General features: G+C 40.5%; 1 protein-coding gene across 4 annotated transcripts in view; it reads right to left on the bottom strand.

The window, feature by feature from the left end:
* ZNF521 (zinc finger protein 521) overlaps nucleotides 1-27744 on the bottom strand; it is a 276460-nt gene that overhangs the window by 155405 nt on the left and 93311 nt on the right. For all 4 annotated transcript variants that reach the window (XM_057700348.1, XM_057700345.1, XM_057700346.1 and 1 more), the window contains one exon: nucleotides 295-3647. In XM_057700348.1, the coding sequence (XP_057556331.1) occupies nucleotides 295-3207 (2913 nt within the window). In that variant the 5' untranslated portion in view covers nucleotides 3208-3647. The remainder of the gene's footprint in view (nucleotides 1-294; nucleotides 3648-27744) is intronic.

Raw genomic sequence — 27744 nt, 5'->3', positions numbered from 1 at the left:
GCTGAGATTCTGGATCTCAGGTGGTGTTGGCATGAGTGCCAGTCTCTTCAGTCACAGAGAAGACAATACCCTAGGGAGTCTGGAGTTAGTCCTGTTCTGCACCGTTCAAGCCCAAATGCTGCTTTTCAAGAAGCAAGTAATTGCTAGCTAATGGCTACGGGGGAAGAAACACCACTGCATTTCTATGGAAGCATCTAAGCACGTGACAACAGACAAAGCTGAGCAAAGTGTAACCGTAAAGTGGAGACGGATTCTTGAGGAGGTTAAAGAGCAAACATTAAAAAGGCGAGTTACCTCGTCCGACTGGGAGGGGCTGATTCTGGGCATGGGCGATACTTGTGGCGTTTTCAACTGTGTGCTGTTGCCGTCTGGCACCAGCTCTCGGTGGACCGTTTGGATGTGGTTCTGGAGTTCACTTTCAGACTCAAACTTAACGTTGCAGCTGGAGCAGCGCGTCTTCAGCGCCCCGGCCTTGCCCTTACCCTCCATGGCACTCAGGTTCTCATTCTGGCCCAGGCCTGGTCTACTCGTGCCGGGAGGGATGCTGATGCCCGGACTGCCGCTCTTACTGAGGTTCACGCAGCCGGCGCACAGACCGTAGGGCAGGCCATTGATGTCAAGTTTCACCAGATCTTGCTTGGAACGGAATTCTTTGAGACAGGACGCGCACTTGTACAGTTTGGGGATGTGCTGGCCACGCCCCGTGGTCTGGACCGCAGACCCGTTGCCCGTCTTTTGCATGTGGAACGTCCCGTGGATTTTGAGTTCTAAGGTGGAGGTCACCGTCTGCATGCAGACCACGCAGCGAAATCCCGTGAGGGAATTCCTCAAGTCGGGGTGCATCTGGCAGTGCTCTAGGAACTCCTCTTCGCTCTGCAGCGGCATCTTGCAAATGCGGCAGTTTCCCGTATCGAGGCTCTTGCTGTGCGTGACTTTGTGTTCGGTCAGAGTCAAGAGGGAGGGAAAGCGCTCCCCACAGATGGGGCACATGTAGTGTTTGACGGGGCCCAGGTGGGTCTGCATGTGTTCCCGGAGGCCGTTTTCAGAGAAGAAGGTTCGAGAGCACACGTTGCACTTGTAGTTCCCTTTGATGAGCTCGGCTTTCTTCTTCACGATGGCGCTCTCCCCGGGCCGGATGTTGTGGTCCCGGAGCTGGTGGTTCTGCAGCAGGGTCTCCATGGTGTAGGCCGCCCCGCAGATGTCGCAGCCGTACATGGGCTCCGAGGTGTCCACGTCCTCCTCGCTCCCGTCGTGGCTGTTGTGGGACTCCTGGCTGTTGGTCAGCAGGGTCTGCAGCTCCACCTCCTCCTTCTGCACCTGCTCCGAGGCCCCGTTGGCGCCGCAGTTGGGCGTCTTGGTGTCGAACACGCAGTGCTTCTCCCGCAGGTGCTTCTCCAGCAGGATGATGGCGTGGAAGGCTTTGCTGCAGAACTTGCAGTTGTACTTCTTGCTGTGGGTGGTGATGTGGCACTGCAGCTCCACCTCGGTGCCGAAGGACTCGCCGCAGAAGATGCACTTGTGCACTCTGCCCTGGTTCTCCAGGTGGTTGTGCTTCACGTGCAGCTGCAGGTCCGTCTCGTTGCGGAAGTCCCAGTTGCAGGACGTGCAGCGGTAGACTTTCTTCTCGTTACTGTGCTTCACGGCCAAATGGAGCTGAATGGAGACCTTGGAGTCGAAAACTTCTTGGCAGAGGGTGCAGCGGAAGAAGACGAAGGTGTGCATGTCCAGCAGGTGTTTCTGAAGGTCGTCCACCGACGTGAACTGCTTGTCACAACTCTCGCAGATGTAGTACGTGGAGGTGATCATAAAATGAATGGTGACGTGCTTCAGCAGGGATTCTTGGTTGGGGAACTCCTTGTTGCACTGAGGACACGTCAGTTTCGGAAGCACGGTGTCCAGATGAGTTTTCAGGTGAGTCTGAAACCCGTCTAGGGATGTGTACTTAGCACCACACTGATTGCAGATATACTCTCCGGCTGGCCGCGCAGGCGCACCCCCCACCGCCTGCATCATCTTAAGAGATGTCTGTTCTATGGCCACAGGAGAGAGGGGGCTCAAGGCTCTGGATTTCTTTCCATTGTGAATATAATTCAGGGCCAAGGGAATGTTTTTATGGTTCTCTTTGATGTGCTTATTCAGTTTAAGAACGCTGTTGAATATTGGAGAATTTGTACAATAGGAACAAGAATAGACTTCTACGACTGGTTCTTTGGGAGTCCCGAGCACTGGAGACCCAAATCGCGAGCCACTGAGGTCACAATGGACCTGCCTTATATGCTCTTCGAGGGAAGAGTCAGTGAGGAACCCCATGTAGCAATGGGGACAGAAAAAAGCGTTGCTGTCCTTAGCCGCCGGGTTGGCAAAGCCGTGAGAACACCGGATGTGCTCCTGAAGGGTGTTGAGGTCGTTGACAACTTCCGAGCAGAAGTTGCACTGGTAGACTATGGCGGGCATGGCGGAAACGATCAGAGCGGGGTCCTGAGCTTCATGCACTTGCTTAAGATGTTCGTTGAGGTTATAGAGGGAGGGCAACACCTCCAAGCAATACTGGCAGATGTGGGCCTGCTCTGGCTTATCTAAATGCATGGTTTTCAGGTGAATCTGCAGAACGGCCAGACTCGAAAACAACTGCTTGTTGCAGTAAATACAGCTGTAGGTGACTTTTGCCTGTTTGCTTGAGGGGACGGTCATGTCTGCGGTCTGCTGAGCAGCCCGCTTCCTCCCCCGACTCTTTGGGATTGGCGGGGCGGCTTCCACCATGGTCGAGCTGTCTACGGAGAGGTTGGAGTCCGGAGTCGTGCTGGACACGGAGGTGTAGCCCACCGTGACCAGGGAAGGGCTGTTGCTGTGGTTGCAAGACTCCGGTTGCTGGTGACTGTCCATGTGGCTGTACAGTTCCTCAACGGTGTGGAAACTCTCGGAGCAGATGCTGCAGGAGTTCTTCTTCTCCCCGCCGTGCATCTGCTCCATGTGGTTCATCAGGGAGGTCTCCTCCACAAAGAGCTCATGGCAGTAGACACACTGGAGGGCCGCCCGGTCCTCGTTCGGGGAACACTCAGGGTGGCACTCCGCAATGTGCTTCTGGAGGTCTTCCGGGAAGTCAAAGCCTTCCTCGCACTGACTGCACTTCTGAGTGTCCTTCATCTTCCAGTCCTCCATCCTGGAACCAGACTGGGAGCCGTCTTTGTTCCTTTCGTGAACCTGCATGTGTCCGTGTAAGGAACTAGAGGACAGGAACCCACGGCGACAAATGGCACATTTATATGGCTTGTTGGACGTGTGAGTCTTTAAGTGGATCTTCAGGTGATCACTTCTGGAGAACGCGGCATCGCATTCACTGCAGTGGTACTTCTTGTCCCCTGTGTGGAGTTTGATGTGGCGATCTCGGCTCCGCTTGTGTTTGAACAGCCTACTGCAGTAGGTGCATTTGAAAGGCAGCTTGTCGCTGTGACTCTGTTCATGGTGCTTTAGGTAGCTGAGACGGCTGAACGACTTGTCACAGAATTGGCATGGATACGGGAGTCCAGGGCCACCTTCTTCCTCTCCAAAATCGCAACCTTCTCCATGGCTGGGGGAAGTCTGGTCCTTGCTCGAAGGTGAGGACGCTGGCCAGGAGCAAGTGGGGTCATCTTCCACATCCACTCCATCTGCAACAACAAGCATTGGAACATTTCATTTTCCGTGCTGAGAGTTTAAGAGTGAGTTTACTGTACCATTTCAGCAAGTACACAGGGTGGGACCAACTAGAACCTTTCGGGGGAAAAAAAAAAGGAGGAGAGACTATTTGAGTGCAACATTTTCAAATCTGAGCCCAAAGCTTTTATTCTACATTTACTTTTCACTGGATTGTAAAATATAAAAAGATATTAAATAGTTCTATGTCTAAATTACCCTTTTATTACTTTTTTATCATTCTTCCTTAGAAGCAAGGTATATATTACGCATTGACAATTTTATTAAAATGCAGATTTTAATATATTTAATGTTTCTTTTGTATTCATTCTAAAATGATTTGCATATTATGTGAGCATCTGAAGGACCAAATGAAAAGAGGAAATATTACAGGAATGACTTAAAATTAATATAGTCAACCCAGATGTCTAATATTTAATAAAAAATTCCCTCTGCATTTTGCTTGTTTTTATATAAAAAGGCAATTCTGAAGACCAAAATCTTTTATGGGGTTCTTATTGATACAGACCTTATTGCATTCAGCAAAAAAATATTAAAAAGTAAGCACATGAAAGAAGACAGAAAACACAATAATAATTATGTCTTGTGTAATAAAAGACAAGCAGGATTTCTTCAATAACTGTAAGATTCGAATAGCATAGGCCAGAAAATGGGTTATTAGATGTTGGAAGGGTACTGCTGGATATTACATGTAGCTAGGATCAGTCAGGATCAAGAAAAAAATGAGAGTTTCACAAGGGCCAGATTATAATAGTGTATTTTGTTCAGAAAGTTCAAGAGGTGGCCCACCATTTCTTCCTTTTGCAAAAGCTTCAGCAACATGAACTTCCTTAGCCAAACAGGACCTGCACTTTGAGGTGAGCAGAGACAAAGCAACTTGTGAAAAACTGGAAACAGGAAAAGTGATAAATGATTATGGTAAATGCTGAAAGATTTATGAGTAACAAAGAGAAGACAAACAAGCCTGAAAGCCAGATAGAACCTTAGCAAGTTATCCATAAAGTAACTCTACCTTATATTAGGTGGTTTTTTAAAGCATGTTTGTAGCAAGTGTACACTCTTACTTCTGTCGATTTCTTAACATCCAAGTGGAAAATGAGACCTTCTCAAGTAGGTTGTGAAACCTCTTTCTGGCTTTTCAAAACAATCTATCATTCAAGACCAGAAGGCACTGTAAAAGCTTTTCACTCTCCAAAGGAACAAGATTTTTCATAAATGCAAACAAGAGAAGGCCATGGAGTGGGGTTGCTGGAGATAGTGATTCTATTAGAATAACAGGTTCAATTAGAATATTATTGGGGTATTCAAATAAGATTCAATTAGAATATAATCAAATACATTTTAAAGTTCTTCAAAGCTAAAGTTCACTAGCAAGATATATTATTAACATAAAAGTAGAAACTGGCGAGCATTATGTAAACAAACTCCACGTCTGCTTTCTTTAAGGTAACAAGATTTTACTAGATTATCAACCTCTTGCTTATCCACAGGAAACAGATGAGGATCATTCCTTTCCTGCATCTAGAAACTGATGACAACACCATCTCACTATCAATGCCAGATGGCAACCATCTAACTCTGAGAAAACAACCAAACACCATTGCTGGATCCCTGCCCACTGCAACAAAGCTTCGCCATACAACTTGAAAACTGCATGATTTTGCATCCTCATTTATATATGTCTATAACCCAACATGTTTGCAGCATAAGAAAGAGTCTGATAATTGCGGGTGTGATTTCAATTTAAAGTTGGACACATATAAAGAATATACGCAGATAGACTCATCACCCAACATATAGAGAAACAATTTTGAAAAATTAAAAACAAAAACAACCTCAATGGTGATCTAGCTTTTCCCTTAAAAAACAAAAACAAAAAACAAAAAAACAAAAAAAACAAAAAAACCCCACAACCCATCTAAAGCTGGTAGCCCCACAACAAACCAAAGTTTTGAAATATTTCCCGTAATTAAAAAGTTTACTATTTATTAAATTTGCTCAGCATTCTAGGAAGAAAATCTACCACTTTTCACACATTTCTTGTTGAGGCTTACATCCTGTTGTTTCACTTAAAAATATTTTCAAACACATCTCATTTGTACATTTGGGGAAAACAGTGAATCAGATTTTGTCATGCAGCTAGACTAAAAGAATAGAACTATTGAGTCTGAAAATTTAGCAAGTAAATTTATTATTAAATTGCAGATTGTGCCCAGGCATGATATATTATCATACAAATGCACAAAGAATTATAGAGCAATAGACCACTGTAAACAGTGTGCAATCCCTGACACCATGCTTAAATCAGGTTCTCGTCCGTGGGCCATGCCTGACTATACCTATTACATAACTGCTGTCCTCAGCTTGTAAATTTCAAATACAGTCAAGAGAGCTGAAGGTCAGGATCAAGTTTTCACTCAAACCAAGATTCAAGGGAGCTAGAAACCTTCTCTTCACTCTCTCCTGTCCCTCTTACTTGGCCTTGGGAAAAAGAAGACGTGATAATCACAGATGATATGTCTTTGTAGCTGAGATGCCTGGAAATTGCCTATCGGATTCATAAGGCTTAGGCTGAGGGATGGAGGACATTGAACAGAAGTAAAACATTTGAGCAGGGAACGATACTTTTAGAAAAATAAACAAATGTTTCAGGAAGGGCTGATTTCTGTTTCAAAATCTAAATTGTAAAACGCTCATTTGCTAGTTCTATAAATGAGCCTTTTCTCCCTGGGACACACAAGGAGCTCACTGACAAAACTCCCAGGGGTGTTGGTCCACGCTCAAGGGTATCAGCATTGCCCCAACTTTTGTGGTGGTGGTGGTGTTGCCAACATTCTCCGAGGTCTACCTAAGTCTTTGAAAGCTACCCGTCCCCATTACCTTAAGCTTTTTGGCATTCACAACACAAACCATGTTTAAATGGCTAATACAGACAACAAATGTCAAGTTCTTTTCTTTTTTTCATCTGGAAGAAACTATGGAGGATTCTTTCAACTCCCATTACTGAGTCAACTTGAACATCTTTTCCCTTTGGCACTCACTAAGTGCTACTTACAGGAATGTCTTTCTGTGTTATGGCAAGTTTTCTGCATTTCAATGTGAAGTACTTAACATGTCTATGTTAAATTTTAATTTTTGGAATCAGTCACTTCACACTAGCTGACTCTCAAAGAGCTATAGCTCTTACAACGGGAAGAAGAAAAAAAAAGAAAAACAAAACAAAACAAAACAAAAAAAACACAACTTCACTGGAAACCAGCTCCGTGGCCTAAAAGTCTATTTAAAGATGCAAATGTGTGTGCATAGTTAGTGCAGATGTTTTTCTACAGCAACTGTACTTGCTGAGTTTCACCATTTCCATAAAGCACATTAAAACAAGTGTGTGAACACTTGGAGATGAAAGTCTCGAACACTCCTGAGACTTTCAGTGGAAAGGAGAGCCGCCTGACTTTTCTCCAAGCAGACAGGAATGCCCATGATTCAGCAGCCTGAGTAAATAAAAGAGGTCCTTATTTCCTAATTTTGCTGGCTGGCCACACTGCAGCAGCCTCTGTGCTCCTGCCAAAGGGGATGCAGAACTGGAACTACACCCAGCCGCTGAAGGCCTGTCTTTGTTAGCCAGCCAGGCTTTCCCGACCATCTTCTGGCAACAAAACTGCCATATCCTGCAAGGAAGACCTCCATCTCGGGCTTGATGGTTCTCTAGTCTGCCTGAAAGGACGAAACAACAGATTTTGCCGGGTCTGCGTCGGAGGAGGACAGCTGGAAACTCAGTTAGCAGCAGAGCAACACCTGTTCGGTCATATTTATGGGGGAAAGTGCTCACGAACAGAAAAATGAAGTCATACTAGAAGGAGGGATTGCGCAGGAAAAAAAAAAAAAGACACCAGAGCACAAAATACCTCTGTGACATGAGCCATCGCCCCTCATGTACCAACCTGGGAGGAGAGAGAGCAAAGATTGGCTGTGATTGTATCCTGGCTTCTGGGGGATGGACAGATGAACACACCCCAGGAATGGCTGCTGGGTCGCCAAATAGGGGGCTGATAATGTCCGTCTATAGCCTGTCATCATGGAAGAAAAATGCTGAGGGTCCGGCCATTCATTGGCTTTCAACTCAAGTAGCCAATAAAAAAATAAGATCAAAGAAGGAGGAAGAAAGGATGCACAGGAAGGTTTGGGGTGACGCTAAAGCTTTTTTTGCACCATTAAGCACTTCTTAGTCTTAGGGTAAGATACATGCTTTTGGAGGGCAGGGACCAAGGCTTTTGGAATGTTGACTCCAATAATATGGGCAATCCTGAAATTATTAAGGAGAAAGTCAAGCAACAAAGTGGATTGACTCACTGTCGATGTTAAAGAAGTGATCTGAATCTCTGAAGTTATGGAAACTTCCAGTACTTTTAGTTCCTCATGGAACTGGGCCCGGGAGAAGCTGCCTAACTGATGTCCTTTTGCTACCTGAGCTCATTCATTGTAATGGCAGAGTACTCACTAAACCACCCTTTGGGGACTTAGCCTCATGTGTGTGCAAGTGCCACACAGCAAGATTTCCTTAACAGGGACAGGATTTACATCACTCGTTACTTGTCAAGTGAGGAAAAGAAGCCTGAATACTGTCAGCTCTGGTACCTCTGTTTTCAGAGGGCAATGATTCAGATGAGAACTAAAAGTCAAGAGTCTGGAGTTTTATTTCTAGCTTCATAACTGACTTAGAGAGTGACCTGGCCAAGTCATTTAATCTGCCCCTGCCTAGGTATTTCACCTGCAATATGAAGATAATAATTCTTGCTACTTACCCTCTGGGGTGTTACAAAGATTAGTGAATGTTTCTAGGGCACCTATCACTGCTGGAAGAAAAGCTGCATATGTAAACGAAAAGACTTATACGTGTTCCATGTACTTAGGTTTTCACATGTAAGCTTCTTATGTGTACAGTATAAACATATTTTAACATTTTCTTTTCTTTACTGGAACTACTGGAATATCAGCTTTAAGGACTGGCCCAAATAGTGCCTTAAGCATTCACAGTTGTATATTTAGCCATCAGGAAAATAAAATATAAATATTTGGTGATATCTAAAAGTTAATGGACCATAAATCCATGCTGACTATGTTCCAAGTATTAAATTATCATACATACAATCAAATTTGGGTCTTTACAGACAGATGACCTTGGAACAAGTATTTTGCTATATAATTCTGAAGCCAAGTGTGGACTTCTGAAATTACCTCTCATCCTTAAAACCCTAGCAGTACAATCATTGCATTATTTAACTTCAAAAATAAGTTCACTGAGCAGATGATTTTTTTTTTAAAGTGGAGGACAATGGGTGAAAGCATGAGACCAAAGCAAATTTCCAAGTTATTTCCTCTACTGGCTGAAAATGGTTCTTTCTTTCTGCTAGCATGCTATAGGAGCAGTTCTGAACTTTCATATTAAATAGAGTTCACAGTCCTTTTTCCACTCGTTAACCTAAGACACGTTAGACAGTTAAACTGAGAATCTTGAGGGAAACACACAGGTATGCACAAAGGCTGAGAGAAGTTAGGTGCTATCAAGACAGAACAGTATTTTGAAACGTGTGTGTAATAGACACAGGTAACAAGGATATTTGTCATGTTAACCCAAAGCCATCCCAGTAACAACTCTGCATCATCGTATTTAAAATCATGTAACCAAATTGCACAATACATTTTTAAAGCAATGATCTAAATTGCTGAAGGATACGATCATTCTAAATAAACCATTATGTATTATTACACAATTGTTTCCTTTCATTCTCAACAGAAATGTCAACAGTTTTAGAAAAGCTGCAACTTTAATAACATAACTATCATACTTTAAAAAAAAAAAAAAGTCCCACATCAAATTCACTCCTTTGTCATGTAACTTATTTAACTACTTGAAAAGGAATACCCTTTACTGGGTGTTCAAAAGAGAAAAGTGAACTTTAAAATTATTTATAATTCACAGATGCTTTTAAATTCTGTAATATCACAAATTGTTCTGGAAGGACCAATTAAGTGCATTAACAGTTAGGTTATGAGGGAGAAGGGTGGTCACTCATTAACGAGAGCAGCTATGGGGAGCAGGAGTTGGAGAAGCACATTTTTTAACACAATCGAGATGAATTCCAGATATCAGAGCTCAGAGGTTATTTTTTTTCCTTTCCATACTCCCTAATAAAAAAGAGGCTTGCTTTCCCCAACAATCCTTTAATGCTTTGGATGAGCCAACAGAAGAGATAAGAAGTTGTAATCACCCCTGTGCTGCCCTCCTTAGGTAATCCCGGTCTTTATATCCAAGCTGTCTCTTTCACCAGACACGTTTCTATTACGTGTGCAGAGAACTACAAATGTTTTGCTTGCTGTTGCTTAAAGTTCATTTGAACAGACGGAGCTCAATGAATTCCATCTTCCGCCGCCAAATTAAACAGAAAACAGTGCATTCTTAAGCAGTTCACACTTAACTCCACCTCTCAAATCAGAGGAAAAAGCTGACATGAAACCAGTTAAAGAACAGTCATCATCTCTCTCACGGAAACCTAGATGTGTTTCTGAAGCCAGACAGAAGGGAAAGCGGTTTCCAATTATGTGGGGGGAGGGAGGGGGCTGAGCACGCCTTTGCTGTTTCCATCTTTTGGCTCACTTAAAAATATATATAACTAATGATAAACACCAACCTTCTTGGCGTTCAATAATTGGCAGTCGTGTGCTACACATCTGTGTACAGTGCTGTGACTGTGAGCGTTCTACATCATTTAACGTATTTATCTCTCTTTTAATAATGACAGCCATCATCACAGTGAATTTCCCAAGTCTGTTTTCTTTCTATCTCAACTATTTTGAGTTAGAAGTCGTGTTTTTGTTACTTAGAAGTCTTGTATTTATATGTGATCTCATACCACAAAGAATTTGAAGCACTTCTTCATGGCTTATTTCATTTATTCATTTATTTAACTAACATTTATTAAACACCTACTATATGTTTAGGTCTGATAACTAGCTTATGATCTCTAGAAATTACTATGATTTTTTAAAAGTTTTGGCCTCCTTGTCTATAATATCAGAAAAATTGCAGCCTTCCCCATAGTTAATATTATCACAATCAAACATGACATTGTATGAAAGAGCTTTCTGAACTGCTACAATATAAACATCTACTAAATTATTACTACTACTCTAAAAGTCAAAAGTTACCATTAGGTTATAACTGATAAATATGAAAACATTAGAAAGGAATAAAAATTAACTATAATTTAGTTGTTGCTTTTTTCATATTGAGATTCTAAGAATTTTAAACAAATAAAATAAGAAAATTTTTTGGTTTAAAAATAAGAAATAGGAATTCCCTGGGGGTCCAGTGGTTAGGACTGCACTCTCACTGCTGAGGGCCTGGATTCAATCCCTGGTCAGGGAACTAAAAAACCCCAGAAGTTGTGTGGCCAAAAAATAAATAAGTAAAAAATTTTAAAAAAATTAAGAAATAAACCAAAATACCAAAAAAAAAAAAAAATCTTCTGAATGCTAATAATAGTTATCTTGAAAATCAATGTGCAGTAGCTCATTCTTTAATAGCTGCACACACTAGCAAGCTGTGATTAATTCATTAGTGGAGTAAGATCCCTGTGATGGGATGGCTTGCATTCAAAATCTTGAAGCCACATTCTGTAGTTCTGACACCAGCCCAATATCTCACTATTTTACTTGTTTAGAAATTTCTTGAGGGCAAATTCTATTTTGCTTCAAAATCCTTTGCTCTAGTGTGAAATATACCTCTTAAGCTTTGAAGACATAGCCACACCTTTTGAAGTATACTCAGCAAATTTCTCAGCGCTACCATGTGAATCATTAGTAATTTTAAGTTAACCTCTTCACTGGGGTAGCATAACGTAAAAGGGATTCTTCCACTAAGAAAACTAAGTTTGAAAATGGCTTCATTAGTGAATGATGGACCTCAGAAAAATCATTCCACCATGTTAACAGTTTTTTGAAGAATTGCCCTAACACTCTAGAAATTTGAACAAAGCAATCAAATTCTATTTCAAAGAGGAATCTGGTCTATGAGAACGTTTTGTCATGTTAAACTCTACTGAATATTTTTCCAGCATGTAGGCTTTGGTCCAAGGCTGGCAAACTTTTGGTCACAAGGAATTATAACAGTCCTGAAGTGGTGTTCACTCAAGTTGAATTTCACCTGTATTATATCCACGGCAGCAGTAAAGCTGACATGAATTTTTGGCAGTTTAAAAAGGCCACACTGTATACTTCACTGCAGATAAAGCCACTGGAGAATACAAAAGTGTTGAAAGGCTAAAATTTAATTAATGACCAATTAGCACCCCCTGTGGGTTCATTGTGCAGTAAAGTGATAAATACGGTGTGCTAATATAGAAAAAGCTGTTACAAAGATTAGGGGGAAATATTACGACAATTATCCGTTTGGTATCATAATACAGTGGGTATCAGTGTTCTTGATGTTGATGTTCATGTGTCTAAAATATGATAGGAATTCACAAGATCTGGGACAAATCATCATCTTTTATTTTAAGGCACAGACCGACTCACATAGGTTGTCAGGCTGAAGTAGAAAAGCCAGTCAGATGGTTAGTGAGCGCACCTAGTCAACCACCCAGCAGCTGCAACTCAAACTAATTTGTACTGCCTACTCCTCAATCTGTGTTTATGCATTCCACGGGGAAGTTATATGCTGTGGTGGTTTTTAAAAATTGGTGGATGCTAGACTGTCTTGAGATTTTGTGCATATGTTGAGATCTACAGAAGGACAAATGGTCAACGCATCCTCCCAGGACAGAATTTTTATGGTGTTTCAAAAGAACCATCATTAACTTTCACATTAACACTTATATAGTAAAACTAAAATTAAAAAATGGTGTTGGATCCCAAGTATCCCAAACGTATATGAGTCATTTATTTTAAATGAGATATTTGTTTATAAACTGTAAAAGACAAATATATGTTCCTAAAATAACTCTAATTAGGGCATAACAAAATATTTCTACACAGATCATTAATATCAATACCTATTCATGTAGTTATTTTTTTTCACTTGCCTAATTAGGCAAAATTTGAAAGAAGTAATCCTGAAAATAATGCTGATTATCAGTTTGATGAATTTTCCAGGTTCCTCATTCTCCCTTGTTTTCTATTTCTCACCTTTGGTTCAGTTTACCCTTCCCTAGAACTGCTACACTAGAATGAATATAAAAATAAAATTCAAACCAGTTCATTCCATCATTTTTTTTTTCTTGTTAAGAGTCCTGGTAGTTTATGTATGGGAACCAGTACTAGTCAAAAGTATAGCACAGGGTATGTGTACATATGTGTTTTTATGCAGGACTGAACGAATGTTCAGAACAGACTTAATGATTTACGCTAAATCATGGCATACATTTTTGAAATATCATTGCTATTTCTCATTGCAAAGTGTTAAGCATAGTAATTTGCCACTTAATATGAGTAAATGCACAATCATGTCTTAATGAAACACTTCATTAGGGGAAGTCTTTATGATGCTTTTTTTTTTACTGATTAATATATATTACACATAATTATATTATTTGTATTAAATTACATATTTTGTGTACTCATATATTTTACATATGTGTATATACAATTGTATTAAAATATAGGTGTATATATATATATATATATATGTGTATGTGTATATACATGTGTCACCCCAAACTGGTGACAAAGTCAGGCCTTAAAAACTCCATGATACCTCCAAGTAATACTATTTGATTTTGCCTAAATCCAAGATAATTTTAACATAACAAAACAATGTATAAGAAAAGAATACAAGGCATCATGGCCACAGTAACAAGAGAGGTAATGAAACCGGTGGGAGTCTGGGGAGCCTTGGAGACCCTATCTGCACTTGTTTTACAAAGACATAGAGACCCCTCTCCCTCCAGTACCCAACATATAGGACACAAAATTCCACTGAAAACTGTACTAATATGATTTCAATAAGAGTAAATTAAGAAACTCTAGTCAGATAATAAGGAATTTGATATGTAACTGCTTAGTTCACATGTGAAATGCACCAATTCTGAGTAATTTTCATGGAGAAATTTATAGTACTCTTTGTTTTTGTTTTGTTTTGGGCTTTTTTTATTTGCTTTTGAAAGGGGGAATATGGATAGCAGCCATCTGTATGTCTAAGGCTGACTGGTGTGACCCTTGCAAAAGCATATTTCTAACACCTAAAGACATAAAACTGACTAGCACAGCTCTGGGATCTTGACTGACTCAATGTCCTCTGTAAGACAGTGCTGGTTTCTGAATATTTACAGAGCCTCCTCCCACATCTGAGCTCTACTCTTCTCTCTTAAGATGACCTGATGTTGTTTGGCATGGGTTATGCATACCTCTGGGTCTGACTTCAGGGATCAAAGAAAGAAAATAAATGAATTTGATTGAAGCCTACACAGAGAAAAGAAAGTCAAGGCTGTCATTCCTAACTTTTCATATAGAAGAACCATCAGATTTAAGATCGGTGAGAAGTCTTAGCCTTCAGGAGAAAAAAAGTGCTAATTTTACAGATGAACACACAGATCAGCAAGGATGAGTAACAGGTTACAGTCTTGCACTCACAGTAGCAGCTGATGGGGGCAATTAAAACCTAGTCCCCCATGTCCAGGCAAGCTGCTTGCTTGGTCTACGTGTCAGGTAACTCTCCCAGTCCATCCTTCCCTACCTTCCCACTAAAACAACAAATGCCTCAAATGCCACCGAGTCACCTAGTTTTTATGGGTAAATGAATGAACTTAAAATAGTGTTTCACATTGTTCTCTTTGTTGTTGTTGTTGTTAAAGATTTCATTGTGTTTTTTTAATTATAAAACCAATTTATACTAATTGACATATGTATACATGCATGTATAGAGGAAAACAAAAACCTACTAATTCTATGAACCCGTAACCTGCTCTTGACAAATCATGACAGCCTATTTCTTAATTTAATTTTACTTCTGGCTACTGGCTAGAAAAATCACACACACACACACACACACACACACACACACACACACACACTCCTCTGGTTTTCCTTAACAATGTCTCTCTCCCGTCCTCTCTTCCTTCCATCCTCTTCTCCGAGGGGAGAGGTTCGGTTAGCTCAGGTATTGGAAAATTAAAGCAGAAGAAAAGGCTCCACCAAATTTGCGCATGGTCAGCTTCACCTTCCTCATGCTCTTGCCTCTGGAGCCACACTTCCCGCCACTCATCCAATGAGGGATGCAGTGAAGGGTCCTCCTCACCTTCCTCCAGGCTCCCCCTCCTCTGCAGTTACTGTAGCTACCATGACTCCACCCAATGAAAGCAAAGGCTGACCCTCTGCCCCAACCAGATGACCAAGGGCAGCGTTTCTTAGCATAATCTACCCACCACCTGCTCCCCAGTCACCTGAACTGTGATTGAAAATGCAAGCTCTTGCATACTGCCCCCCCCCCCCCCCGCCCGGCGCCCAGATCTACTGACTCAGAACTTCTAGGGATGAGGCTCAGAAATCCTCATTTTTAGCAAGTTTTTAGGGTGCTTCCCCTGTATTCCCAAGTTTGAAAAACACTGTAGTCTTCTATCTCCTCCGAATCATGTAAATCCTCTGCTTCAAGTTTGCTCTGCTTGGCTTTGCCTTTTCCATATTTGCCACTCCGCATGAGAGCAAGGGTGATGGAGAGCTTTCTCTCCCTCATTCAAAGACCAAATTGCAACCCAGCTCTTCCAAGAAGCAGCTTTTCTGTAGAGAACAGGACCTCATTATCCTTTGCCTCCCCATCCCTTAACGTTGCCCCCTCTCACTATGAGTAGGACTCCAAGCTTCAAATCTTTTCAATGTTTGTTCAACTAACTCCCATAAGTTACTTTCTCTCTGTAGAAGAGTATAGTTGGCAGCAGCTTGCAAATTTCTAGAAAAAGACAGTAACCATTTTGAAGAGTTATAAAGTGCCAAGTACATAAAGGCTGGATGTTACATGATTAGGATACAGAGTTGTGAGTAAACAGCTCATTTCAAATGTGAACATGGAAAAGTCTCTCCTAAACTTTGGTGGATAATTACTTTCAAGCTGCATTGGCTTGATGAGAAATATCAATAGGCTATGAAACGCTGCTCACCCTGTGAACCATTTCAAAGAATGAAGGTCGTCATAAAACTGAAGACAAAGCAAATGAATCAGTGAAGGAGGAAGAGGGGAAGGGGGCTTCTGATGATCAGCAATGCTCTCTTTTTCCACTCAGGAAGGCGTGGCTAGCACTGCTGATTAAATGCCTTAAGTTTGGCCCTCTCTAGAAACCATAGATATCTTGTTTTTTGCACTGGCTCCTATCAGTCTCTAGCAACTTCCTGGGTTCTGCACGTAAGTGCGGAATGCCATACAGTAAATTAAGCCTTCTGCTGTCAGAGCTGGAAATAGGAGGGGAGTAGAAAAGTAGCTTGATCTCAAATGATTTTTATTGGCTTCATTTACATCCTGTTTAAGGTCTTCTGAGTAGCTCAAGGTGTCTTATCTCTGGCTACCAGGGGGTATTTTGTAGTCAAAGCAGTTAACATACTTCTCCCTCCCTCCCCTCCTACTCCTTTCCCTCAAGCTCTCTTTTTTTTCAAGCCATCTTATCTTATCACACACATCTCTTCAGGCTGAGGAGAACCCATACTTAGAAGCAGCGTGCTCTATTGTCGTTTGGGGCTCTTAGAGACAAATGAAAGTTTAAGTCAAAAGAAAATCAGTTAACCTCTTCTCCACTCACTTTGGAAATACTCGACTGTCTCACTTTCCTGAGCGCTAAATGGTATGAGAAGCATTCCCTTGTAATTTACATGCACGCACTGGCAGCTACCCCTATCAGATTAAGAAGAGCAGGTACAAAGTTGCTGGTACTAAATTGCATAATGACCCTGAATAGTGGAGCTGTGAGCTTGCCTTCACCAGAGCCCTCACATTCAGGCTACTCTCCCTCTGCCAGGGATCATTTACGCATGCTATCCCAGGAAAAGGAAGCTCCAATAATCTACTAGAGAAAAAACAAAGAGAAACTAAAAGACAGTGAGGGCAAGTGAGGAACAGTAGTCGAGAGAGGAGGGACTTCTCTCAGAGGCACCTGCATGCTAACTGTGGGGTCCACATAAACACTAGATGGCTATTAGAAACATATGCAGTATGCAGTACACACCTTCTCTAAGAGCAGGGCACACACCACTATTCAAATCTCTTAAAGAATCAGACAGTCTGCCAGGGAACCCAAATATGGAGGGACTTAATCCTTCTGTTACAAACTCTGTAGCAATAGCCCAACCTGGGTACACCTTGGAATTGTCTGAGGAGCTTTTAAAAATACTGGGTCCCTGACTTCCCCGGCTGGCGGTCCAGAAGTTAAGACTGTGCTTCCACTGCAGGGGGCACGGGTTCGATCCCTGGTCTGGGAACTAGGATCCTGTATGGAGCATGGTGCAGCCAAAAAAAAAAAAAAAAAAAGATACTGGGTCCCTGCCTAAACCAATTAAATCAGACTCTCTTGGGGGGGGGGGGGGCGGGGGCGGGGAGGGGCCCTGGGGAATGCAGCCAAGGTTGACAACCACTCCCTTAAACTATCAGGAGTCAATCTGCAAAACCCCATGGAAGGCAGTCTAAGAGCCAGACTCCACAAAAACAAACCCCTTTATTGTCTGGGCTCCCCTACACCAGGACAGGCAGGCCAGCACAGGGCTACGTTTTCTGCATACTTTGTGTCAAATGCCATGAACCAGGTTTTTTTTTTTTTAAAGTTACAGCAAGCAAGAGTGAACACTCCAATCACTCACCATTACTCCCTGTGAAAGAGCAATATGTGAACAGTTATTAGGCATCTCATCTGTGTGTTTTATATTCCTTTTAAAAATTCCCATTCCTCTTCTCCTTCATCCCCAGCACCCCGTGGGCTCCTTTATATTAGTGATAACCCCATCCTTTCACCTGCGGTGAAGGCTCTCTTAATTGTCCATTATCTTAGTGTGTCAGCACAAAGGAGTAGAGACGGAATCCTCGTCCAAACGGTTTCACCTCCCTCTCCTGAGAGTGATGCCCTTGTCAAGGCATTAAAGACACGAAAACCTGCCACTTATCAGAATTGTATTTGAATCGAACCACTGTCCTTGAAAACTGTAGGCAGGAGATGGTATCAAACCGCAGCGCATTGCCAGCTCCAGTTCCAGGGAGGCTGGAACAATCTACATAGATACTATCCAAACTTTGCCATGCATCCCTCATAATAGAATTACAGGTAACAGCGAAAACATGGTCCCTGGTTTTTTTAAGTGTTAAATACAAGGAATTCCTGGGTCAGATTGCTCACTGCAAAGTTAACAGTTCCAAGTCCTAGGACGCCTTTGAATGTAAACTCATGAAGGAACCAAACCATAAAACCCTTCTAATTACTCCAGGCCTCCGCTTCTTACAAACATAAGTCAAGGCTATGAAAACATCACATTCATCTTGTTATAATGAGGGGGGAAATGAGCACATCTTTAGTGATCCTATGGACAGATTCAAAAACAAAGCACGTTCTAGATAGCATCTAAATACAAAAATAAAAGAGAAAAAAATACATTATTTTCCAGTATTCACATCATTTTTGTAATGTCCATTTCTCTGTATTTCCTTGCCATTTTTTATATTTCTTTGTTACTCAATTCGAACCCACACTGCCTTAGGAAAAAAAAAAAAAAGAATTTATGCATGCTTTTAACAAGTAAACAAGTGTACAAATTAATTCAGAGAGCAGTAATTTTGAAAATTTTCTATGTTTAATGTGCGCTGCAGTTAAACTACTTTTTCTGTACAAATTAATTTACTGCATCAGTGATCGATGTTTATGTTTAGGCAATTTTATTTCTCAGTATGGTAAAATTAGACCTAATAGTTGCAACCTGTTATGTCCAATCTGTCACTGAAATTCAAATTGCCTTTTTCCTATTATTCAAGGAGCAATTTGGAGGAATTAAAGCCATCTAAAAACGGAAGACAAACAATTCTCTGTAAGGACTCAATAGTCTGTGTCATCAACCAAATCCACACCCCCGTGATCTCTCCAAAGCAGGTTCTCTCGACATGGTTTTTCTGAGGTTCTCAAACTTTCACATCTGCCAAGCCACACTGGAGGAAACTTTAGGATAAACCGAAAACCGTACGCTAACAATGTTCAGCCTTCGAGAGAAGTAATCAAAGATTCGAAGATTTTGTCGTTGACTCCAAAATACCAGCCCCTACCTAAAACACTAAACCCCAATCTTCAGAGCTAGTATATGTGCCACATCTTATTTTTTGTTTGGCTTTATCTACAAATATGTCCTTTAGGTTTTTTTGTTTTTCCTTGCAAAATAAGTTTAATTCACAATTTTCTTTCTTACTGGGGCAGGTTCAATAATTGAGATGCCTAAGATATAAAGTTTGCAGTGATGGATGCTAGGATTGGGATGAGACCTCCTTTACAAATACTGTCTGTTTTGCTTGTTTTTCTCTGATTGCTTAGTTACAAGTTTGACCGTATGTAGTAGCTAATGCTTCTCTGTTCTCTGAATGCAAATGACATGTCTAAATGGAGATGCTGGGAGGGGACATACTAAAAACTGGGGCAAAGCTATCAGGGCCCCCGCCTGTGGGGGACAGGAAGACCTCTAATCAGGCTCCAAGTACAAGGTGACAAAATCTGCTGGGATTGTGTCCAATATTTTATACCATCATCTTACAATTTGCTCTCAGTTGATTTTTGTTTTCTTCAACAAAAGGGCCCCAAATCAATTGTTGAGATAATCATCACTTGGTATAAGAGAATTGCTGAAAATATTTCTTTGGTAACACCCCCTAACTACCATCTTCAACTTCCAAGTCCACCTTTCCCAACAGAGTTTCTGTTAATTACAGGGAGATTACATGTAGATTTGGGGATGCTTCATCATGATGGAATAACCTCAGTTTTCTTGTATGGTTGAGTTTCCACATTATCAGTAAAAACCTGACAATTTCTATCAAACCAACTATCTTTATAGCTTCACGGTGGCCAATGATTAGTTTGAATTTCTTCTTGCTCACCTCTTGCTTGGCTGAAATAGCCAAATGAAATCACAGTCCTATGATTTAGTCAATTTAAGCCTACTGAATGTCACATGTGGCCTCAGCCTATATGCTTTTCACTAGTTCCTGGGGACACCAACTTTGTGCCCCGCCCCACCCTCAATGCAGCAAAGGAGAAAAATCCCAGGGAACTATTCCTGTACTGACACATTTGCACACAGCTTTCTCTCTAGATGGAGATATGGGGACACAATCAAAAGAAGTAATTATTTGTTCAGAACTACGTAACAAAACTCAGTCGTTCCCTATCAGCAGAAGATTTAGTGCTAAAATAAATGAAGTAAAACTAACATGAATATCTTTCCTTTGCTTGCTCTCTCATTCTCTTTTTTTCCATTTTCACTTGTTCAATTCTAAGACAAACTCATTTCCTCAGACAATTGTTTAGATCATCAAACTGATTAATAATTTTACTTCGACAGGACTGATTAATGTGGATTATGCACCTGATTAATACTGTTACCACAGCACACATCCAAGTGAGCTCTAAGTGTCATTTTCCAATTTTTAAAAAAATTATTGAAATGGGTTCTAATTAATGTGACTTCTTCTTCAGTTTGGAGAACTTTATCATAATGTGAAATTGAGAATTTATCTGTCCTTTTCTGGCTTTCTCAACACCAAGAACTAAGAAAGAACAAATGAAAACTGAATATATTGATGTACAGCATTTCAACATTCAGATCTATGATGGTAAGAATCTGTTGTTCACCTACAGAAATAACTCAACTTCAAAATGCCAAACTTATAAATGTTGTAGATGAGTGGACTACATCTTCTCACACTCCCCCAATGGTCGGAGTCCTCACCACAGTCCACTAAGACACAACAAGTCTCCTTTCCTCCCAACAGCAGTGAACAGAGGGAATTACATCCATCCCACCCTCTGGCAACACCTCCTGGGTACCCCAACATCACACTTACCTTGCCTGTGCAGAAGTCTTCCTTGCTGTCAACTTCCCCAGAGAAGGTCGAATACATAAGTGTGTGCACATGCATACACACACACACGCACATACTCTTCCATCTGCCCCACTTCCTATGTATTTATGGCTACTCCTTTTTTTTTTTTTTTTTTTTTTAACCAAGCCTGGCATTTCCAGAAACCTAAGTCCTCACGGAGACTCTGACCTCCACAGCTTCTGCTTGGCCACCTCTGGGACAGGAGCTGCTGGTGCTCACACTCCTGGCCCTCACAAAGGTTCCTGGCCTCTTATTCCTCTCCTGTTCTAGAAGAGCCAGGGAATGCTCTACTCCCAGAGCTTATGAAACACAGGAAAAGGGACAAGGAATCCCTGCTCCTGCAGCAAATCCTGGAGAAATACAAGCCTGGCTTCCTCAGTGAAGACTCAGAATTCAGATTCCCATCTAAACAATGCTTATGGCTTATTGTCTGATTCACTGTTTAGTTATGAGCAGCCTCTAGCACAAACCAGAGATACCTTTAAGAAGATTGCAAAAGACAGTTCTTCTAAGAGGATAAATTCCAAAAGGCACTCTCCTAATAGAAGAACAACAAAAAGTGTCTTTCCTGGTTGGCTGCAAGCACTACTGGATTTCTCTCCCTTCACTCTGCTTTTGGGAACTTTGTGACATTCACAAACTGCATAGCTGTATGCAAAGTTGTTTAGTCTCAGCATGTCTCTTCTGAAAAGAGAATTTTTTTTAAATTCCATTAATTTTATTGTGGGTCATCAGTGAATACTTTTTATAATGCATAATTCCTTGACGACGTATCTTTGAACTAATGTGCTTTTCTTTGGTCCTAAGCTTCGTACATTCACTCCGCAGATGGGAGAAGTGGAAGAGGTGGCTTAGTTGAGGCAAAACAGTCTCAGTTGTTCTCTAAACTCATTCAAGTTTACTCATTCATGCTTTAAACCATTCATCCATCAAACGGACATTTTGCTAGGCACTGAGATTTAAAGGTATACAAAATGCTATCTCTGCCCACTCTTGGTTATGGCTAACCAGTAGCTTTTGGTACAGAGCTATTTAAAATATACTTCTTTTTAAAGGTGTGTGCTCCTTATGAAAAAGACCTTAAAACAACTATTAAATGAGTTTGTTGCTCGAAAGCTAGTACACTTCATTCATATTTTGTGAATATGCATAATGTATAAAGTTCCTTAGTGTAAGAACATAGACTATAACACCACAACCAATTATAGGGGTGGACTAACTTTCTAAAATAGACAAGAATCATTCTCTTTTTTAGATTTATTTTTTGTTTTATCTTCTTTTCTTTCTTTTTCCAGCTAATGTGTAGGCTCTGTTTTATATTGTTGTTATGAACAAAGATTTATCAAAGCCCCTAAAGTAGTTACTATTGTTAAGACTATAATAGTTAAGTAAAAGTTATCTAGTCCCATCTTCTTGAAGCTTCAATTATTGCTCAGGGGTTATGGCATGTGCATTAGTCTCCTTGCTACCATCCCTCTACCATCTCTTAAGGCATGTTTTGCTTTCTGGTGAATCTCTCATCTTCCCTCTTACTAATGTGATACCTTAGAGTGAGTTCAACATGAGCATTGATTTTCTTTCCCCACCTAAGAGAGGATTCTGTTCAATTATCACTGATGTTTTCTCTCTCCCCTTTGTCACCTCTCATGCCCAAAGTCTTGACCGTATCCGTTCCTGCGGCTGTGGTCACATGACCTTCTTCTGTTTGCCACCGCAGGGAAGGGCTTCCATAGTGCTGCTCATTCCATGGGCTCTCCTATTTGACAATGCTCACTAATCCTCAGACTACTTCTTCTTTCGCCTAATCTTCATTTGGACAAATATAATCTTGAGACCCGTTGAATGAACTAGGGAATAAAATTTCAGGGGTGTCCTGGCTACCTCCTCAGTCTTGCTCTTCTGATCCATTTGTAAACTTCACATATGACACCTGAGTACCTATTTATGGGTGAGATGCTGTACCTGGCACAGCAGACACAGAGCTGGGCAAGACCCTGAATAGTTCACTGACTAATAAATGGGGGAGGCACACATGTAATATGCGATTGCAACACAGCGCAATCAGGAGTGAAACAGAAGCCTCTACTGAACTACTGTGGATGCTCCGTGGAGGAAGCTCCAGCTACGTCTTGGAGGATATAGAAAGGCCACCTAAGGATGTGTTGAGCTGGACTTTAAAAAATAATCAGCAGTTTTCCAGGTATAGAAAAGTTCATTCTAGGCAAAATTATACACACATCCAGAATTATATGTACAAAAGCAAAAACTGTGTGATCAGGGAGCCAAAACTGGTGTCAAATGACTAGATAGAAGCACTCAGACTTGGCTGTGCATGAAAATCACGTGGAGGACTTTTAAAAAAAAAAGAAATCCCAAATTGTACAATCCCATTCACCATTGCAACAAAAAGAATAAAATACCTAGGAATAAACCTAACCAAGGAGGTAAGAGACCTGTACTCAGAAAACTATAAGATACTAATGAAAGAAATCAAAGATGACACAAACAGATGGAGGAACATACCATGTTCTTGGATTGGAAGAATCAACATTGTGAAAATGAATATATAACTGAAAGCAATTTACAGATTCAATGCAATCCCGATCAAATTACCAATGGCATTTTTCACAGAACTAGAACAAGAAATTTTACGATTTGTATGGAAACGCAGAAGACCCCGAATAGCTAAAGCAATCTTGAAAAGGAAAGACGGAGTTGGTGGAATCCGGCTTCCCTACTTCAGGCTTTACTACAAGGCTACAGTGATCAAGACAGTATGGTACTGGCACAAAAACAGAAATATAGATCAATGGAACAGGATAGAAAGCCCAGAGATAAACTATGGTCAACTGATCTATGACAAAGGAGGCAAGGATATACAATGGAGAAAATGCAGCCTCTTCAATAAGTGGTGCTGGGAAAACTGGACAGCTACATGGAAAAGAATGAAATTAGAACACTTCCTAACACCATACACAAAAATAAACTCCAAATGGATTAAAGACCTACATGGAAGGCCAGACACTATAAAACTCCTAGAGGAAAACATAGGAAGAACACGCTTCGACATAAATAACAGCAAGATGTTTTTTGATCCACCCCCTAGAATAATGGAAATAAAAACAAAAGTAAATAAGTGGGACCTAATGAAACGTCAAAACTTCTGCACAGCAAAGGAAACTATAAGCAAGACGAAAAGACAACCCTTAGAATGGGAGAAAATATTTGCAAACGAATCTACAGACAAAGGATTAATCTCCAAAATATATAAACAGTTCATCCAGCTCAATATCAAAAAACAAACAACCCAATCAAAAAATGGGCAGAAGGCCAAAAATAGGCATTTCTCCAAAGAAGACATACAGATGGCCAAGAGGCACATGAAAAGCTGCTCAACATCACTCATTATTAGAGAAATGCAAATCAAAACTACAATGAGGTATCACCTCACACTGGTTAGAATGGGCATCATCAAAAAATCTACAAACAGTAAATGCTGGAGAGGGTGTGGAGAAAAGGGAACGCTCTTACACTGCTGGTGGGAATGTAAGTTGATAAAGCCACTATGGAGAACAGTATGGACGTTCCTTGAAAAACTAAAAATAGAACTACCATATGACCCAGCAATCCCACTGCTGGGCGTATACCCAGAGAACATCATAATCCAAAAAGACACATGCACTCCAATGTTCACTGCAGCACTATTTACAATAGCCAGGACATGGAAGCAACCCAAATGTCCATCAACAGATGAATGGATAAAGAAGATGTGGTACATATATACAATGGAATATTATTCAGCTGTAAAAAACAATGAAATTAGGACATTTTTAGAGACATGGATGGACCTAGAGACTGTCATACAGAGTGAAGTGAATCAGAAAGAGAAAAACAAATATCATATATTAACACATATATGTGGACTATAGAAAAATGGTAGAAATCAACTGGTTTGCAAGGCAGAAATAGAGACACAGATGTAGAGAACAAACATATGGACACCAAGTGGGGAAAGTGGGGAGGGTTTGGGGGGGAATTAATTGGGAGATTTGGATACCAAATTGTACACTCTAAATATACACAGGTTATTGTAAAAAAATAAAAAATTAAAAAAACAAAAAGAAAAGAAAGAAATTCGCTAATCCAACTATACAACAAAAAGGACATAATATACTGCTAATAACAATAGTTGCCACTGGATGGTAAAAATGTAATTTTTAAATAGAACTTTTGGCCTTTTTTGAGGTTTCTATGCCTACACATTATTTTTATGCTGGGAAAAATTAAAACAAACTTTTTAAACAGAAAAATCCTTTTAAGATCTGAAAGTCAGTTTCATTGTGCTATTAAATATCTATAACTGTAAAACAACAACAACAACAACAACAACAACTGATGCCTGTATCATATCTCCCAGAAATTCTAATTACATTGGGCTGGGGATGAGGTTTAGATCAGTATTTTTAGAAGTTTCTTAGGGGATGTCAACATGCAGCGAGGATCTGGACTAGAGCACAGAGTTTGTGGGAGGAAGTGGCAGAACAGAGTCAGGACCCAGCTTGCGATAGATCTGCCTATCAAGCTAAGGGCTTGGAGTTTATTTGGAGGCACTGAGAGCTGTGAAAGGACTTTAATCATCAGAGGTAGGACTCCATCGGAGCCCTCTGGATTGGGAGGGACTGGATGAAGGCAAGAGGCAGGGAGTAAACTTCTCAGGCTATGGCAATGGCCCAGGTAAGAGATGGAAAAACCTAACCCGAAAAAGTAGCCCTGGTGATAAAGTGGAGGAGATGCATTTACTTGTTTAGAAATAGAGGTCCAAAAGATTCAGTGACTAATCATGCGTGATTAGTGAAGGAGAAACCCCTGCAATGTCTATTCCTCCTAATTCCTGCCATTGACCCTGCTAATAGTCACTACATGACTATAGTGCAACTGTTTGCAAGACGGATAAGGTCTTAGTTTCAAACTCCATTTGAAGAAACAACTGCACTCTATTCCAGTGGCACAGACTGCCTGTCTAATTAAAGCCAGCTATCTTGAAACTGTACACACGTGTACACACACACACGTCAAAGGGAGGTCAAAAGAAGACTCTAGCTAGTTAGAACAAAGTAGTCTTCCCTATAAAAACGAGCTTTACATGTATGTCCTACTGATGTAAGATCAACAAGAACAAGTTTGAACCTAAAATACTACATTACATGCCAATGAAACACTATGTAGTAAGAACACTGGCAAAAATGACAACAGAATATTGAAGCAAGAACAGTTCAATTCTGTGCTAACACTCCTTTTTGTCCGGGATCTCTAGGAAAAGTCTTTGCAATAATGAATGTATACTGCGATGTTATCAATTATGTAGTGGCCATTTTAAAATGTGAACTTCTCCATCTGGACTTTTAGGGAAAGATGCCTTTATGGTTTTCTAAATAGTTTGAGTTGAGGGACTTTCCCCGTGGTCCAGTGGTTAAGACTCTGTCTTCCAATGCAGGGGGCGCAGGTTTGATCCCTGGTTGGGGAACTAAGATCCCATGTGCTGCAAGGTGCGGTCAAAAATTAAAAACAAACAAAAAATGTTATAAAATGGAGTAAAAAATAATAGAAATAAATAATTTGAGTTAGCATAGATTTTTTGGAAAGCCATATTGATATCCACAACAATCCCTTCATACTGTATACTTTTCTAATTTTAACTAGATAAAGAACATTGGGGAATTCCTGATTGGTCCAGTGGTTAGGACTCCAAGATTCCACTGCAAGGGGCACAGGTTCAATTCCTGGTCAGAGAACTAAGGTCCCACATGCTACGTGGCAAAAAAATTAATTAATTAAAAAGTAAAATAAAAATAAAAAGACAAACTTTGTGTTAAAAAAAAAACTTTGTATAACCTTTTACATACCTGTCCCACTTATTCCAATAATTAGCCATTAATAACAAAATATAAATATGTAAGATCCTGTGTGCATTGGCATATGTCCACAAATTTTCTTCTGTCTTACATGGATAATGTTACAAGTGTATGCTTCTTTAAAATCCAAGTTAGAATCACAACACTTATTGAACACCTACTAAATGCTTAATCAATATATTTTTGGAGGGCCTGGCAAACTAGGCTTGCAAGCTAAATGCATCTGTTTCTGTAAATAAAGTTTTACTGTAACACAACGATGTTCATTCATTTGCATAGAAGCATGAGTTACTCAGTATATCAGAGGTGACTACTTGTCACAGAAGCCATAATGGTCCACAGAACCTAAAGTATTGACTATCTTGACTTTCATAGTAAAAGTTTGCCAGCCCCTGTATTATATAGTGTTGTCCTAAAATATATTAACCACCCTCTCTCATATACTAAGAACTATTTATGACATCATATTTTTTTGCTTTTGATATCTGCTGTCCTTGCTGAAACAAAAGACTTAGAGTCTGCCTAAAATTGAGTGAACTGTCACACTTTGGGGTGAGGGAGGGTGTAAAGGTTGGTAATTACATTCTGAAACAAACTATATTCTAACTCTTACTACATAAATATAACTCTGCTGATGACTGTTAAGGAAGTTCATCCTTCAGTCATTTTCCATTTGTCCACTGCTCTTTTAGTTATGTATTCCATTAATACTTCTTCCTACTAAGCAAGTTTTTGCTTCTAGAATCTATTGTATATTATTTAGCTGTCTGTGACTGAGTAGCCAAAAATAGTCACCCCTCAGCTTTCAGCAACTATCCAATACCAGATTTATAAATTACCACTGGAGATTTGTTTGCCAAATTCTACTGTGGAACGGATCTGCAGTAAGCTATTTTTCCTTATTTGGGGCTCCGATTCTTTAAAACTATGGTATTTTAAAATTAGAATTTGCTCCTTTCACTCCCAGAAGAATGGCTGCTATATGCATGAATTTCTGCCTTCAGCAAAGACTGTAACGATCTTTCACCTATTGGCCTTAGA

This window comes from Hippopotamus amphibius, chromosome 11, assembly GCF_030028045.1.
Source record: "Hippopotamus amphibius kiboko isolate mHipAmp2 chromosome 11, mHipAmp2.hap2, whole genome shotgun sequence".
Taxonomy (NCBI): Eukaryota; Metazoa; Chordata; class Mammalia; order Artiodactyla; family Hippopotamidae; genus Hippopotamus; species Hippopotamus amphibius.
The sequence above is the reverse complement of the archived record's forward strand: the minus strand, read 5'-3'. Positions and strand labels throughout refer to the sequence as shown.